The sequence below is a fragment of the Bos mutus genome, chromosome 10 (assembly GCF_027580195.1).
Source record: "Bos mutus isolate GX-2022 chromosome 10, NWIPB_WYAK_1.1, whole genome shotgun sequence".
In the NCBI taxonomy this organism is placed as follows: domain Eukaryota; kingdom Metazoa; phylum Chordata; class Mammalia; order Artiodactyla; family Bovidae; genus Bos; species Bos mutus.
Window position 1 is genome coordinate 71,925,739 of NC_091626.1, and position 18,334 is coordinate 71,944,072.

General features: G+C 36.2%; 1 protein-coding gene across 1 annotated transcript in view; it reads right to left on the minus strand.

The window, feature by feature from the left end:
- Window positions 1-2,341: 2,341 nt before the first annotated feature.
- The window catches only part of KNL1 (kinetochore scaffold 1), a 64,472-nt gene continuing 48,479 nt past the window's right edge, over window positions 2,342-18,334 (minus strand). The window contains 12 exon segments of the mRNA XM_070378226.1: window positions 2,342-3,799; window positions 3,801-3,897; window positions 4,639-4,761; window positions 5,443-5,561; window positions 5,771-5,880; window positions 6,582-6,650; window positions 9,372-9,472; window positions 9,913-10,014; window positions 11,257-11,296; window positions 11,463-11,540; window positions 16,513-16,600; window positions 17,487-17,603. Coding sequence (XP_070234327.1) covers window positions 3,779-3,799; window positions 3,801-3,897; window positions 4,639-4,761; window positions 5,443-5,561; window positions 5,771-5,880; window positions 6,582-6,650; window positions 9,372-9,472; window positions 9,913-10,014; window positions 11,257-11,296; window positions 11,463-11,540; window positions 16,513-16,600; window positions 17,487-17,603 — 1,065 coding nt within the window. The 3' untranslated portion in view covers window positions 2,342-3,778.

The window sequence follows — 18,334 nt, forward strand, 5'->3', positions numbered from 1 at the left end:
AACCGTGAACTTCCTGATGTTCAAGCTGGTTTTAGAAAAGGCAGAGGAACCAGAGATCAAATTGCCAACATCCGCTGGATCATGGAAAAAGCAAGAGAGTTCCAGAAAAACATCTATTTCTGCTTTATTGACTATGCCAAAGCCTTTGACGGTGTGGATCACAATAAACTGTGGAAAATTCTGAAAGAGATGGGAATCCCAGACCACCTGACCTGCCTCTTGAGAAATCTGTATGCAGGTCAGGAAGCAACAGTTAGAACTGGACATGGAACAACAGACTGGTTCCAAACAGGAAAAGGAGTATGTCAAGGCTGTATATTGTCACCCTGCTTATTTAACTTATATGCAGAGTACATCATGAGAAACGCTGGGCTGGAAGAAGCACAAGCTGGAATCAAGATTGCCGGGAGAAATATCAATAACCTCAGATATGCAGATGACACCACCCTAATGGCAGAAAGTGAAGAGGAACTTAAAAGGCCTCTTGATGAAAGTAAAAGTGGAGAGTGAAAAAGTTAGCTTAAAGCTCAACATTCAGAAAACTAAGATCATGGCATCCGGTCCCATCACTTCATGGGAAATAGATGGGGAAACAGTGGAAACAGTGTCAGACTTTATTTTTCTGGGCTCCAAAATCACTACAGATGGTGACCGCAGCCATGAAATTAAAAGACGCTTACTCCTTGGAAGGAAAGTTATGACCAACCTAGATAGCATATTCAAAAGCAGAGACATTACTTTGCCAACAAAGGTCTGTCTAGTCAAGGCTATGGTTTTTCCAGTGGTCATGTATGGATGTGAGAGTTGGACTGTGAAGAAGGCTGAGCGCCGAAGAATTGATGCTTTTGAACTGTGGTGTTGGAGAAGACTCTTGAGAGTCCCTTGGACTGCAAGGAGATCCAACCAGTCCGTTCTGAAGAAGATCAGTCCTGGGTGTTCTTTGGAAGGAATGATGCTAAAGCTGAAACTCCAGTACTTTGGCCACCTCATGTGAAGAGCTGACTCATTGGAAAAGACTCTGATGCGGGGAGGGATTGGGGGCAAGAAGAGAAGGGGACAATGGAGGATGAGATGGCTGGATGGCATCACTGACTCGATAGATGTGAGTCTCAGTGAACTCCGGGAGTTGGTGATGGACAGGGAAGCCTGGCGTGCTGCGATTCATGGGGTCGCAAAGAGTCGGACACGACTGAGCGACTGATCTGATCTGATCTGATCAAAAAATCATTTGAAAGTAAAGTGCAGACATGTGTTTCCTAATAAGAGCATTCTCCTACATAATACCATTATCACACAAGAAATTTAACACTGATACAAAACTATTATCTAATATATAGTTTAATATTCAAATTTCCACCTCCCCAAAATATCCTTTATGAATTTTTTTAATACTGTTTCAATCAAGGATCAAGCAATGCCTTTCAAAAGTTCTTTAGTCTCCTGTAATCTAGGAGCATTCCCCTGCCTTTCTGTTTTGATTTCATGACATTTTAAAAAATTAATAATCAAAAACCTCAATTAAGTAGAAGAAGAGCAGAAAGGGGAATTCTCATGGCTTGCATTGTTGGCAGAGTCCAACAAAAAGAAGAAAGATTCCTTTTCTGGGAAGCGTTGAGCCAATGAAAAGCCTTTGTTTACTGTAGCCTCCTAGCTTTCCTTTCCTCTGTATAAAGTGTTTCCCTTTCCTTGTAGAGAGGGAAATTACATGTGGCCCACCATGGTTGCAGACCGTGAATTGCAGTTTTCTTCTGATCCCAAATCCATTTTTGTTGGAGAAATATCTGGCAGTCTAGACTTTAGGTCAACAACATGGATACTTTTGAAGAGCTAAGGAAGATTGTCTGGAACAGGGGTCACCAACCCCCAGGCCACAGACTGGTATCAGTCTGCAACATGTTAGGAACTAGGTTGCACAGCAGGAGGTGAGTGGTGGGCAAGCTTCATCTGCTGCTCCCCATAGCTCACATTACTGCCTGAACCATACCCCTCCCCTGGCCCCCAATCTGTCGAAAAATTTTCTTCCATGAAACTGGTCCCTGGTGCCAAAAAGGTTGGGGACCACTGGTCTAGGGACTATACTTTAAGAACCACTACATTAATTCTTAAGAAATGATAGTTTCCTAAGGGACTTCAAAATAGTTTTCTTTTACTGTGCCTTAGAGACAAAGGAATAACTACGGTTTGTACCTGGTTCTTTTATTAAGGTCCTGACATACTTTAATTTTATCTGAGTTTTCAAACAGGTGATTATTCCTAAAGTGAGCTTGCTTAGGCATATCTTCAAGGATATACTGGATACAGGGTAAAAAAAAAAAAAAAACTTCATAAAGAGATACCACTTTAAACATATTTTACATAATAAACGTACTTTAATAGTGCAAAAAAATCTATTTCCAATCACTACTGAAGAAACTTCTAAAGAATTTTATAAAAATAGCCAATACTTTGAACAACTAGAAAAGCAAATAACTAGATAAATAATACAATTATGTTCTCCAAACCCAAGAAAGCAGAGATTATCATTACAAGCCAAATCATCCTTGGAACTGGTCATTCCAGGTTGCCAAAATGCATAAAACAAAACTTCTACTTTTTTAGGTTTACAGAAAGAAAGAAAACTCCAGTAAGAAAACAAATTTCATGGGCAGTTTCAGGGAAACACATCATATTGATGACCTTAAAATTTTTTCAAGGAGTTTACAGAAACAGGGAGCATTTAAATATTGATTTTTATGGCAAATGAGTTTTATGTTGACTTTTGAAGCTTAAAAGACCATTTACTATTTTGACTAGTAGTTCAGGAGTAAAAGCCAATCAAGAGGGCAGATAACATTCATGGGACCCATAGAACTTTAACCTGATCCCAAAATATAAAGCAAAATATTAAGACAAATTAGTTTAAAAATGTAAATATATTTGAGAAATATATAAGGGAAACAAAAATTATCATGATTAGGATTTGACTAAAGAGTAGATGAAGTTTTTTCACATTTGTCTATCTTACAGATAATACTGATTATGATTATGCAGTTATCAATGGACATGCCTATTTTTGTGTATAAGAAAGTATTTGGCTTCAGAAAACAATACTTAAAAGTTCATTACCATTACCAAAACTTGACAAATCTGTTTTGGGTGTGATATTGTTTGAAGCTATTATTAAATGAAAGAGACTGAGAATCTTGTTGTAAAGCATCCTTCAGAAAGATGTTTTATCTCTATGTATTTCTATATACATCTCTTTACTATATCACAAACACAAAAACAGTATTAATATATTTACATATATGTATCAGACCAAAAATTAATTTTTCCCTACAAAATTACATTTATTAGGAAAATACTAGTAGACACTATATAAAAGAACACAAGGTGTTTAAGAGAAGATGGCAACCACTCCAATAGCTGAGTGCTACTGCTTTCTCTTAATAACATCTCTGGAATGGAGAAAAAAGGAGGATGAATGGTTTGTAGATAGACCTGACTACCCTGGAAATATTTGGTAGGCAGAAGGCAGAAACCTAAAAATCACAGCCCTAGATATGGGAAAATGGCTAATATTTTTGTCTGTGGTGACCCCTCCTCTTATACTTAAAAGTTAATTCTTAAAGGGTTTGTACTAAAGCAGAGAGCATAACTTTAGTGGGAGAAATTTCCATCAGAAGAAACTTTACTAGGCTTCTATGACCTAAAGATGAATATTAAACAGTAATTGAAACGCTGGAAGTATTATTATTAAGTGTACTGTGTTTGATTTTTATAACTGCAATCCATGATTCTAGTGGTAGAAATGGCAGTCAGTCCTGAAGCAGATCTCGGTAAATTTGTTTGACTACATTCTTTAGGTAGTTGTCTTCCAGTGGCACTTTAGATAGAATGGCAGTGACTTCATCTTGGCTGGAAAGAACAAAAGGCTAATTAATTTTTCTGGAAACTTGTCTTCATTTCAATGAAATTCATATTTTTGAGTAGGGTTTCTCTATCTACTAGGAAGCACAAACAGGCATGTCTGGAAATAATTAGACTGTCCAATCTGAACTGAGATTCTAAAAATAAGGTCTAAGAACCAATTATGTATGTAATTGTGAGGTACTGTGACTTAGCTGCTTTCTCTCGCAATAAAAATCTAAACTATTGGTGTTTGCTGATGGATTTGGGGTGGGCATATTCTACACTCTATCACCTTGCAATCCGTCAGCAGTGTATACAAAAAGTCACAAAACATACAGTAGAAATGAAGTACTTTTAAGTCTGTTCCACAAACTGAGAAAAGCACTATGACTACACAGTTCTTAAAGTGATTACTCTGTTTTTAAGGCCATAAAAGTTGTTCAGATGTGATCTGGGCTAAACTTAAGCAGGATTTTTTTCTTTTTGATTCCTGTTTTACGAAGGAGTGACCATAAAATGGAGCAAATATAAAAAAATAGACCAATGGTCTCCAGTATTCACTGGAGATAGCAATGAAGGTCACTGACTTTAAAAGAACAAATTCTTCAAAATGAAATCAGAGAGAGAGGTGACTTCTGGCTTTCACTATGGTCTATCCATTTTCTGACCACTTTGAGAAATCTTTCAAAGGAAAGAACAAAGGTAAAAAAGTAGTTGGGAGCCCTTTCTTGCTTGCTTTTTACTCACCCAATGTTTCCAAGGTGATTTTGAATAGAGAAAGGTAATGGGACTGATGGGTAGTGGGCTGAGAGAGACAAAGTTATCTCAAACTTTGCAAATGCTGCTGAGCTGGAGAATAAAAGCTTCAGTCTGTAAAAGACAAGGTCCTCAATTAAAAATACAAAACAAAAATAGAATGAAACACAAATACATTTTCTTTTTATACTGAAACTATGGTATACATCATTGCTTACCAAAAGAACAGAGGGTAAAACATCTGGAACAAAGCATGCTTATGGTTGTATTTTCATCATTAGTCATCAAACTATTAATTATTTTAATAAGTTTTCGACTAACTACTTACTGTCATGGGTTGTGTCCCCTAAAATTCATGTATTAAAGCCCTAACCCCTAGTACAACAGAATGTGACCTAATTTGTAAAGAGGATCATTGAAGAATTAATTAGTTAAGATGAGATCATTTCAGAGTAGGGTAGGCCCCTAATCCAAAATAACTGGTGTCCTAACAAAGAGGGAACATTTGGACACAGACATACACACAGCAAGAATGTCATGTGAAGATAAAAGAAGCTACCGGGATTACATATTTACAAACAAGGAATGCCAAAAGACTGCCAGCAAATCACCAGAAATTAGGAGAGAGGCATGGAATAGATTCTCTTTCATAGCCATCAGAAGGAACTGATCCTGCTGACACTCTGACCTCAGACTTCCAGCCTCCAGAACTGTGAGACTATGAATTTCCATTGTGTAAGCCACCCAGTCTGTAGTACTCTGTCATGGCAGCTCTACAGAAACTAATACACTTACTCAGTATTATTCACATCTATGCTTATTAGGTTATAATTTGGTCCCCATCGCTTTAAAAACTCAATCTCCTCTCCAAGGAGTTTGCAATGGCTCACTACCAGTGAGATTTCTTGAAGCATCTGGGAAAAATAGAAAAAGAAAAGATGGAAGTATAAAAACATTTCAGGGTTTAGTGACTCTTTTATAAAGAATGGCCCGAAGTTAAACAGTTTAGTATATCTTTAGTATATTTATCATTTCAGGATTCACTATTACATATATAAAATTTCAGTTCTGCTTTTTGGGACAGTTGACATGATTTCCTTTAAATATTTCAGTGGGAATTTACCTTGGGTACCTGATGTTGTGTTGTACATGTCTTCTTCCAGGATTCCTGTTGCTCAATGTACTGGAAAATAAGGTTATGAACTAAAAGGGAGGAAGGAGGAGCTTTATCCTCTGAGGAAGCAAAAAAAAAAAAAAGAAATCAAAAGCAGGCTATTACTTATCATTCATGTATTATATATACACACACACACACACACACACACACACACACACACACATATACACACTAGAAATATTAACTAGAAATACCTTCAAACAACTAGGTATCTAACTATCATCTCCATTTTATTTTCAAACACATAAATCATCATATATAGTGAACATAAGTCACTGTGATATAAACTCAAGCCTTTATCACATACAGAATAAAACTGAGATAAATGTGTAGGTTTAAATGTAACATAACCCTGAGTTTAAATTCTGGCTTTCCTTACTACCTGAGTGATCCTAAGCACAAAATTGCTTTTGAGCTATAGTTCTCTAATCACAAAATGGAGAATAGTGTTGATGTGAGTAATACACATGTCTGATACAGAGTAAGTACCCATAATGGTAATTTTTAAATTATGGAAATAGCTATTACTCAAGATTTAGTAATAATTTTTTAAAATTTCTTTTAAAGCCCACACAATATTTAGAACAATTCTCAAGCAGTTTTTGGTCTAATACACATTTCTAATTACTATTGTTGTTTATATTTAATTTAGTATATAAAAGAGTTCTCAAGGAGCAATATACACTTATTAAATAATTTAATCAATATTAAATAAATTTCCAACAAAGTTTTGTTGGATTAAATGTTCTGAACTTACCATCTAACAGAGACTGAAAATTCAGATCAACAATCTTCCTATAAGCCTTGCCCAGGAAAGGGAGACCAACTAGGGAAAAACCAGCACAAAAACAGTATTTCTTTTTATCATCTGATTTAAAGCCACATACAACTCAGTACTTTAGAATCCTATTCTTTCTGGGTAGCAGGGTTTTTTCATAGACAGTTGAAGCTTTATCCCTGAATCATACTATTCTCTGTGTATGTAAAGTTTCCCCTGAGAACACTGAACTATATTAACTGGCAGGCCTTTAAGGAAATTTAAGGTGTGCAACATTTTTGTAAATTTATCAGGGCCTCCTCCTTTCAACACTAACGTCTGTGAAAAAAAAATATTCTTTTTAGGAATCATATAAAGATGACTACAACCTCCCCACACCTATTATCTTTGTACAAATACAGTGAAAACAATTTATGCTTTTAGCATCACAGTAATTTTAGCCACTCCAGTATTCTTGCCTGGGAAATCCCATAGACAGAGGAGTCTGGCGGGCTATAGTGAATAGGGTCACATAAGAGTTGGATGTGACTTAGTGACTAAATAACAGCAATGAATTTTAGGTAGCTAGGAGAGCTGATTGTTCTTCCATACACCAGAGTTATCTCTTGTCTCTAAGATTCTGATTCTTTTCACTCTATTGAATATTTTCTACGTGTTAGGCACTGAGGATATGCTAGTGAGACAAACAAACATGATCAACCTATGCTCTAAAGAATTACAGCTCAGGGGGACACACAGATAATTGCACTAATAAACACACCAAGAACTACAAACTGTAATAAACACAATTAAGAAAACTGCATGAAGCAATTAGAACATATACCAGGAGGGCAAATAGCAGAGGGAGTGAGTAAAAGAAGAGTCAAGGAAAACTTTCCTGAGAAAGTGATAATTTAGTTGAGCTCTTAAGGACTATTAGTAGACATTTACTTGGTGAAGAGGAGGTGCTATGGTCTGAAAATTCATAGGCTGAAAACCTAATGCCCCCTGTGATAGTTGTAGGAGGTGGGACCTTTGGGAGGTGCTTAGATCATAAGGATGGAGCCCTTATGAATGGGATTAGTGCTCTTAAAACAGAGACCTTGAAGAGCTAGCTAGTTATGTGAGGATACAATGGAGTCTGCAGCCTGGAAGAGGGCCCTTGCCTGACCATACTGGCATCCATATCTTGAGCTTCCAGCCTCCAGAACTGTGAGAAATAAATTTCTGTTGTTTATAAGCTACTTGGTGTATGGTATGTAAAATTTTATATTTTTAAATTTTCTCTAGTTGCAGCATGCAGGCCTCTCTTGTTGTGGAACATGGGTTCTAGAACGTGCCGGTGGCTCCATAGTTTCAGTGCATGGACTTAGCTGTCCCAAGACGTGTGGGATCTTAGTTCCCCATCCAGGGATTGAACCCATGTCCCTTGCACTGGAAGGCGGATTCTATACCACTGGACCACCAGGGAAGTCCCAGTTTATGGTATTTTTAAAATGGCAACCCAGAAGGACTAAGATAGGGCAAAAGTTTCCAGGCATAAGAAACATCAGGATGAATGTCCTGAGGTAGGATGGAATATGACTGAGCATGAATGACCATGATCTTTTAAAGAAATGAAAGAAATTCACTGTGGCCGATGTGCAGAGAACAGTGTCAGATGAGGCAGGAAAAGGAGGAAAAATTCAATTCATTCAAGGCTTTACAGGTTATAAGCATTTTGATCATCAGTTTAAGAGTAGGAGGTACATGATAAAATTTTCAACAATTACTACAGCTACAGGAAGGAGAAAGAAATAGAGGGGAAAAGAAAAAGTTCCAGAAAGACTATCTATATGTTATTGTACAGACTGAAGGTGTCTCTTGGCAGAAGAGACACAAAAAAGTAGAAGAATGTTAAATATGAATCAGTAAGTCATAATTTAGATATGCCAGGTAAAGAAGAAAGCGGTACAGAGTGATTCCTAACTTTTAATTTCGGACCTGAACAGAAGTTGATGCTATTCATTTAGAAAAGGAACTTTTTTATGGTGGCGGTGGTGGTGGGGGGGTTGTTCCACACGATTTACAGGATTTTAGTTTCTCAACCAGAGACTGAACCTGGGGCCATGGTAGTAAAAGCGCAAGTCCTAATCACTGAACAGACAAGGAGTTCCCAGGAACTGTTAAGGAGAATTGGGCTTGGACAAGGCTGAGAAATTATAAAGATTCAAAGTTTCAGTTTGGCCATGTTCACCCAGGGCTGGCCATGCTGAAGTTGTTTCAAGAGAAGAGACCTAAAGATACTGACAGGAGATTATAACAAAATAGCTAGGACTCTATCAACTTACCACCTAGTGATGTTTACCTATTTTGATAAACCTACCAATCAATATACAGAGAATTTCCAATTAGCTTTTTGGGTTAACTTATGTACATCAAAAACCCAGTCAAGAATCATCAGTATTAGAGCAAATACTCTATCACAACAGACAGACTGATGAAAAAAAAGAAATCAGACTAAATAGATGTGAAGAGCATGTTGATCCATTTTTCTGGATAGGCAAAAATTCTATTATCTAATGTAATTCAACAAAGGGCAACTTTTCACCAGCTGAAGGTTTTTACTTTTTATTTAATAAAATAAAATTCTATTATCACTAATTAAAGTGATTGCCTCTTTTAAGATTTTCAGCAGTACTTTCATCATGTCAATACATGTTAATATTACATTAAAACAAAGATATGAATCTTTAGTAAGTTTAAGCATACATTTATCTGCAGAGGAATTATCTTATTATTGCTACTTACCTACTGGCTCTCCAAAGGTAATGATGAGTTCTATTGTGTCATAAAGAAAGGTGAATACAGCTTGATCATCACTCCACTCAATGACATCCCATTCAGACAAGCTGAAGAAAGAGAAAAGACAAAAAAACATTTTTAAGATAAAAGAAGAGAGTTAACTTCTTCTACCACCTGAATAGTACCATCAGCAGCTACTGGAATTTTCTACTGGCTTGGGAGACAGTCATTATTTTAATTCCAAGACTGTGAATGTACAAACTTATGCTTTTGAAAGAAATAAGAACTGACTCAATTTTGAGTTATATGTCAGAGAAAAGCCAAGTCTAGGCAATATAAAATATTAAATATTTTAACATTACAAATTTCATAGCTCTCCCACCTTGTATACTTTCAGCTTCAAAAATTATTCTTTTTGAGAATACATTGCATTATAGCTTAAAAACATTGATACACATTACAAACACATGTCAACTGCACTAGTGGACTGAGACAACCACAAAGGTACAGGATAAAACACAAATTAATGCTACCTGTTTTCCCTTACCTCAACTCATCCAGTAGCTCTTCAGTTCTCTTTGTTTGTTTTTGCACAAAGTCTAATTGAGCAAGGATCTGCTCTTTCTGTATCTCCAGCTCTAAGAAATTTCTGCAAATCAAACAAGGTATTCACAGAAAGATAAGGTCACTGCTAGAGAATTCAGACATCATTAAAATAAAAGTTTATGACTAAAAGCCATGTGCTAAATGGCTCCCCCAGTGAGGTGAAAGACGTATATTTTTGCATTTTTAGGTTTTTTTAAAATAAACATTAAACTAGAAGTTTGGGTCTATTATTATTAAAATTTACATTCCCCCCTCCACCCCATCCCACCCTCCTAGGTTGCTAAAAAACACCGAGCTCCCTGTGTTATACAACACTTCCCATTACTGATCTATTTTACATGTGGTAATACATACGTTTCAATGCTAGTCTCACAATTCATCCTATCCTCTCTTTCTGCTATGTCTAAAGTCCGTTCTCTATGTCTATGTCTCTATTCCCGCACTACAAATAGGTTCGTCAGTACCATTTTTCTAGGTCCCATATACATGCATTAATATATGGTATTTGTTTTTCTCTTTCTGACTTAATTCACTCTTTCTAACAAGCTCTAGGTTCATCCACCACACTAGAATATGTATCCTTATGGCTGATTCACATTGTTGTATGGCAGAAGCTAACACGATATTGTAAAGCAATTATCCTCCAATTAAAAATAAATTAACAAAAACTAACCTCAAAAAAATTTAATTTTCATTTTGATGTTAAAAATATAAGCATAATATAGACGATAAGAATGCCCACCTTAAAAATTAAACATGCCATAATTTTGGTGCATGCATTTGGTTTTGTTTAGCTTATTAGAGCTAAACAGAATTTATATTTTGTTAGTCATTTTGCTAGCATCAATTTAATTTTAGCTAAATTATTATCACCTATCAAGTTAATGTTTCCAGTTGGAATTTTACTGGTTTTGTCATTATTTGTATTTGATTTCTTTGAGTCTTACAGTTAAATTAAGATCCAGAGTATAAGAAACACACCTCATTTTATATTTATTTACAGTTAAGTGTCATACAAAAGTAGTTTAATGCTAGATTTTCTTTAACAGGATCCTGATATTACACAAGCTTGAGAACTACTGCCTTGGATTAATGCTTTGTAAGCAATAAATGCTTAGAGAATACTGCTAAGATGGCCTCCAAGGTCAAGTTCAAAGTGGAGTAGAAGCCCTGGCTCAACCTTAGTCAATATTCATGTTCTCAATCTTGTCAGTTTCTGGAGGTAGGAAATCACTTAACCATGTAGAGGTTAGCATATTTTCTAACACTCAAACTGAAGGCTAACCTTTGAAGCTTTTCTTCCTCAGTTTTCAGCTGTTCCAGTTCTTTGAAAAGAAAAACAAAAACAAATCTATCAGAATGTACACATTAAAATACTGGTATACAAATCATCTGTTTTATTGAAAAGTCTATCTCATTAATCTCATTTAAATAAAAAACTCAGAACAGAGGATTTTTTTCCCCATTTACCTCCCTAATTAAATCAGTTACCTTTCTCTGCAGCTCTCACTTCAGAATTCAGTTCTTCCACAGGACTGTCTTTCTGTTCATCCTCCAAACTCTTAGTTTCTAAAGTAGACCATGGATTAAAATAACTCAGTCAAAAATAACTAAACAACCAGAGATGAAAAGAAGAGATGGTCCCAAAATGTCGTGTTAAGAATATTTCACAAGCATTTATGCTAACCCACCTTTTCCTTGACAAAAAAGCATTGAGATAAAATAATAATTTCGTAAGACTTGCTTCTAGTGGCAGATGGAAATTGTTCATATATAATTTGCATACATCAAAATTATTGTTAGGCAACCCCATGGACTAAGCAGGAACACATACACATATATAAATGCACACACACATATTTAAATTTATTTCTGATACTTTGGAATCATCCCTAAAAGCCTTCTCTCTCCCCACATCCAAATCAACTTTAGACTTTTACCTCAGAAATATTTTGTGAATCTACTTTTTTCCTTCACCACTACTAAGTTCCCTTTATATAAACTATTGTCCTTTATTAACCATACCATCCAATAACTGCTTAACTTCTTAATTTACAGCCAATGCTTAACACCCTTCAAATGGCTATTCACTGTTCTCAGAAAAAGTCAAAATTCCTTAAGAGGCCCTCCTTGACCTGGTCCCTAAAGCTGGCATCTCCAGCTTTATCTCAGACTATGTTCCCTTTTGTTCTCTCTATTCTAGCCACATTTGCCTTATTTCAGATCCTTTTACTTGGTATATTCTTTTCCATAGAAAGGCTTCTGCCTGTGTTATTCATATTGAGCAGTCTGCTTTTCCCTCCCTTCTCACTTTAGCCCCAACTTATTCTTCAGACCTTGGCTTAAATGCCACTTCCTCAAAGGGAAGCCTCTCCTGACCTGACAGATTTCTACTTCAGGAACTTACGGCACCCTGGAACCACTCTTCCACTATTTAATGCTTATAATCTTTCCTCAATATTGTAAAAGCAAATTGTCAAATCCAAACATATTTGAATGTGATCTCCTGTAATATGAAACTAAAATAGCATTGGAGCTCTGTATAGTAATGTAAAAACTTAAAGTATGGAAGCCTTTCTTAATATATGAATGTTTGAATTAAAAGATAGTAATGGGAGAATTGACAAAAAAAAAAAATACTCCACAAGGGCATAAAGTTTTGTTTTTAATCACTACAGTAGTCTTAGCACCAAGCACTATACAAAGCACATGACAGGTACTTCGTAATTTGCTCAAGGAATAATGAAGAAAGAAGACAGAAATAGAGAGCCATTCAGTGGCAACTAGAGAAAGAGTGTGATTGTTGGTACTTTTAAAGGTAAGAAGTGAATATATTCAGTGGAGGAGGCAGAGAGGTTGTAAATACAAGAGATAAGGGAAAGTCAGTGTGATAAGATTCCTGAGAAGACAAGAGAGGCTGCAATTCAAAGTTTAGGTGGAGAGATTGATCTTAGGGAAAAGAAAGGAAGGATGAAAGAATGGATACAGATATATAAAAGTTTGGTTTGTTTTGTAGCAGGAAGTTTAGAAATTCTGGCTTCTATTTTTTTTCATGAAGTGAAAAAGCAAGGTAATGAACAAAGGGGTGTGACAGTCTAAGATTATGGACTTCATATATTTATTACCAGTTCAATGCAGAAAATATGCACCAGGCACTTTTTCTGTGTAAAGCATAGTGCTAAGAATTTTGAAGGATATGAAGAAAAATAAAAGCTGATCTTTGTCCTCAATGGAGCTTACAAATTAGATAGGAAAGTAAACTATAAAGAAGTAACTATAATTACAATTAGATATGATAGGTACAATAAAATAGCCATAGCAGCTCAAGAGAGAGAACACTATCCCTTGGTAAAAAATAAAAGGAGAATGTATTAGGCAAACACAAAGTGGCAGAACTGCATAGAAATGACAAGATTTGGTTGGAATTTAGAATGTGTAAGGGAGTAATAGTAAAAATCATGTAAGAAGGGAATATCTGAAAACGATGGTTGAGAACGCTAAATGTCAAACTCAGGAGTTTGGACTTTATTTTGTAATACATGGAAAGCCAGAAGTTTCTCAGGGTAGGAACACAAAAAAGGTGGCAAGAATTCATGGAAGAACTATACAGAACAGATCTTCATGATCCAGACAACCACAATGGTGTGATCACTCACCTAGAGCCAGACACCCCGAGTCTGAAGTCAAGTGGGCCTAAGGAAGCATCACTACGAACAAAGCTAGTGGAGGTGGTAGAATTCCAGGTGAGCTATTTCAAGTCCTAGAAGATGATATTGTTAAAGTGCTGCACTCAATACGCCAGCAAATTTGGAAAATTCAGCAGTGGCCACAGGACTGGAAAAGGTCAGTTTTCATTCCAATCCCAAAGAAAGGCAATGTCACAGAATGTTTAAACTACGGCACAACTGCACTCATCTCACACACTAGCAAAGTAATGCTCAAAATTCTCCAAGTGAGGCTTCAACAGTATGTGAACGAGAACTTCCAGAAGTTCAAGCTGGATTTAGAAAAGGCAGAGGAACCAGAGATCAAATTGCCAACATCTGCTGGATCGTAGAAAAAGAGAGTTCCAGGAACTCTGCTTTATTGACTACACCAAAGCCTTTGACTGTGTGGATCACAACACACTGTGGAAAATCCTTAAAGAGATGGAAATACCAGACCACTTGACCTGCCTCCTGAGAAATCTGTAGGCAGGTCAAGAAGCAACAGTTAGAACTGGACATGGAACAACAGACTGGCTCCAAATTGAGAAAGGAGTACGTCAAGGCTGTATATTGTCACCCTACTTATTTAACTTATATGCAGAGTACATTATGCGAAATGCCGGGCTAGATGAAGCACAAGCTGGAATCAAGATTGCCAGGAAAAATATCAATAACCTCAGATATGCATATGATACCATCCTTATGGCAGAAATTGAAGAGGAACTGAGGAGCCTCTTGATGAAAGTGAAAGAGAAGAGTGAAAAAGCTGGCTTAGAACTCAATAGTCAGAAAATGAAGATCATGGCATCCAGTCCTATCATGGGTCCCCTCCAGTCCCATCACCTCATGGCAAATAGATGGGGAAACAATGGAAACAGTGACAGACTTTATTTTGAGGGCTCCAAAATCACTGCAGATGATGACTGCAGGCATGAAATTAAAATATGCTTGTTCCTTGGAAGAAAAGCTACAACTGACCTAGACAGCATATTAAAAATCAGAGACATTACTTTGCCAACAAAGATCCATCTAGTCAAAGCTATGGTTTTTCCAGTAGTCATGTGTGGATGGGAGAGCTGGACCATAAAGAAAACTGAGCACCAAAGAATTGATGCTTCTGAACTGTGGTGTTGGAGAAGACTCTTGAGAGTCCCTTGGATTGCAAGGAGATCCAACCAGTCAATCCTAAAGGAAATCAACCCTGAATATTCATTGGAAGGACTGATGCTGAAGCTCCAATACTTTGGATACCTGATTAGAACTGACACATTGGAAAAGACCCTGATGCTGGGAAAGACGGAAGGCAGGAGGAGAAGGGGACGACAGAGGAGATGTTTAGATGGCATCACCAACTCAATGGACATGAATTTGAGCAGGCTCCAGGAGCTGGGGATGGACAGGGAAGCCTGGTGTGCTGCAGTCCCTGGGTTGCAAAGAGTCGGACACGACAGTGACTGAACTGAACTGAACATAATGAATACTGTCCTTTATAATTATTAATCCTGCAGCAATGTACAGGTTGGACTGGAAAGAGAGAGAATGAAATTAAGAGTGTAGAAAGATTAGTTAGAAGATCTGAAATGGCACATGTCAGAATTAATGATAGTGTTAATGGGAATGGGGAAGAATACAGAAGATACTGAAGCGGATATAACAGGATTTGATAAAAGACAATAAAACTCAAAGACAATAAAAGTTATGAGCCTTTTACAATTTATAAGAATGGTGACACTTAATACAAATGAGAAGCATCATAGACAACAAATTTTCAGATATTATTTTGAAAATGGAAGACAATAACTTTCATTTTTTCACATAATGTTTAAGGTGCTTAAAGGACACTTTTGTTGAAAGGTTCAGCAAGAAGCTGGAAATGTTAAGTCTGGAACTCAAGAGAAGAGAAAGATGCCCTCATGCAAAATGATTACAAGTCACTTGAAGGCAAAAATCTGGGACATCCCGGGTGGTCCAGTGGATAAGACTCCAAGCTTCCAATGCATGGGGTTCAGGTTCCATCCCTGGTTGGGGAACCAAGATGCCACCTACTGTACCTAAGCCCACATGCCACAACTAGAGAAGCCTGCACACCACAGTGAAGACCCACAGCAGCCTAAATAAATAAACATTTAAAAATGGGCAAAAATCTGTGTATATATTTTTTCTGACACTAAGTGCAGTATCTGGCAGGTAGTAGGTGCTGAACAAATGCTGGATGAATTTAACTGAATTTGGGAATCATTCATATAAACATAATTGTTAAGGCAGATGAAAGTATTAGGGGAGAAAATATAGAAATGAATAGATGAATGCTACACAAGGGGTTAGTTAGAAAAGGGACAAGAGAGGAGCTAAAAGGAAGAGTCAGGAGAAAAGAACAGTATCAAGATAGAGCAATATCATAGAGTTCAGGGAGAAGAACGTTACAGGAAGAAAAGAATAATCAGCAGTGTCAAATACTGAAAGAGGTCTAGATGGCTAAGGACTGAGAGCGACCAAATTTGATGATTATGTGAAATTTTGCGATCTTTGAAAAAGCAGTTTCAAGACAAAACTAACAAGTTGGGATACTGAGAGACCAAACTGAAAGGATAAATAAGTTCATTTATTAAAAAAAAAAAAACACAAGATTACGGTCTAGGTTATGAAGAGTTTTCCAAAGAGACTTATTATTTTGGGTATTTCTTGATTATGTTATGAATGACCACAGTAAAGGAGTTGCTCCAATTTAATGTCTCAAGCTGCTAACCAGGCTTCAGCATAGTGCTACTAGCAAAGTAGGGAAGGATTTAGATATAATTAAATTATCTTTTGGAAAAGTATTCAAGATATTTTACCTATTTCCACCTCGGTAAGATAGTTATCAATCTTCTTAAGTGTGTTGTCCATCTCATTTATCCTTTTATGAAGTTTCTCTCTCTCACTCTAAACACACAATATCATAGACTGTCAAGTTAAACCTCAAAACAAAACATTATAACATTATAAACAGTTCAAACTGCTAACATAACTGCTACATCTAATTTATGATCAAGCAAATCTTTTTGTTTGCTTGTTGTTATTTTTGTTTTGGCCCCGTGCAGTGGAAGTGCAGAGTCTTAACCACTGGATCACCAGGGAAGTCCCATGAACAGGCAAATCTAAAAGATCAAAACTTCTAGTCTTGTCTTAAAAAAAGTTTTTTAAGCATACATAACAGATTAATATTAATTCATATTTTATACTTTATTTTAGATTTCTATTAATATATATAACTTAGAGTTTATAAAAATGATCTATGGTCAAATAAATTTGGGAAACACTGTTCAAATAGAATTATAGCATTTTTTTTCTTTTAGACCAAAAAAAAAAAAAAAATTCTGACCTTAGACTTTAATATGTTAGCTATTATATTTCTCCAAAAGGGGGACACTGTATGTAACACTTTTCAGACTTATTTGCCAATGAAAATTTTTTTATGTAGGACCTTTCTTCAAGGATGATAATTTCGGAAAATCTATTTTTTTAAAATACACGCATACACATGCATAGCTGAGTATGGACTATGAGGAAGATAATACCAGAGCACAGATCTTCCTTAGCAAAGGAAGATCATAATTCTATATTGTTTTATTTCAATATATATAATTTGAGACGAGACATATGCCAGGATTTACTACTTTTGTTAAACTGAACCTCACTTCTTATGAGCAATTTTAAGTTTTTGCCCAACTCTCATTCACATGTCTCCTAAGGAACATTCTTCATATTCTACAATCACTATAAAGTAATTTTAATAGATCTTTCTAAGCTCTTAACAGTCTCAAATTACCTGAGCTGACTGCACCAGCTTGCTGTATAAAGCCACTTTTCCTTGGTGAGTGAAGACTTTAGTCATCTTGGTAAAACGTGATTTTATTTTGTTCAAGTAAATTCCAAAGGCCTTCAGCTGTAAAGTCAAAGATTACACTGCATTAAAACAAACGAGTTAGAAAAGGCAAAAGGTCTGGGAAGGCTGGTTCAGCTGCTATGTGCTAAGATTTGCCCATCCTAGACTATGATTCCTAAGGCTTCTTATTTGCAAATTTAATTTCTCTTAATAGCTTAAGTCCAGAACCAAAGATTTCAACTTTGATTCCAGTTGAATAATTCCAGTACAAAATTAATTTATATTACAAATTAGAAAATGACAGGTTCTTAGTTAATAAAACTTCAATCAGGGCAAATATAAAATGAGTTGCTTATTTAATCAATTAAAGTCTATCTCTTCCCTATCTAAATCTAAGTGAAAAGCAAACAAGAAGGGAACTCTAAATTTCAAACGTATTTCATATATTAAATTGATCATGTAAGAAATGTAAGATTCTATACTAACAATCATTCATGTATAATAAAATCCTACTGACATATTATATCTGAGAAGTAAACTAAAGAACTCACCACTAATTATCAAGTGTGAGTATGTGTATGTATTTGTGTGTGAGTGCTTAGTCGCTCAGTTGTGTCCTACTCTTTGTGACCCCATGGACTGTAGCCCTCCAGGCTCTACTGCCCATGGAGATTCTCCAGACAAGAATACAAGAATGGGTTGCCATGCCCTCCTCCAGGGGATCTTCCCGACCCAGGAACTGAAGCGAGGTCTCCTGCATGGCAGATAGATTCTTTACCAGCTGAGCTACC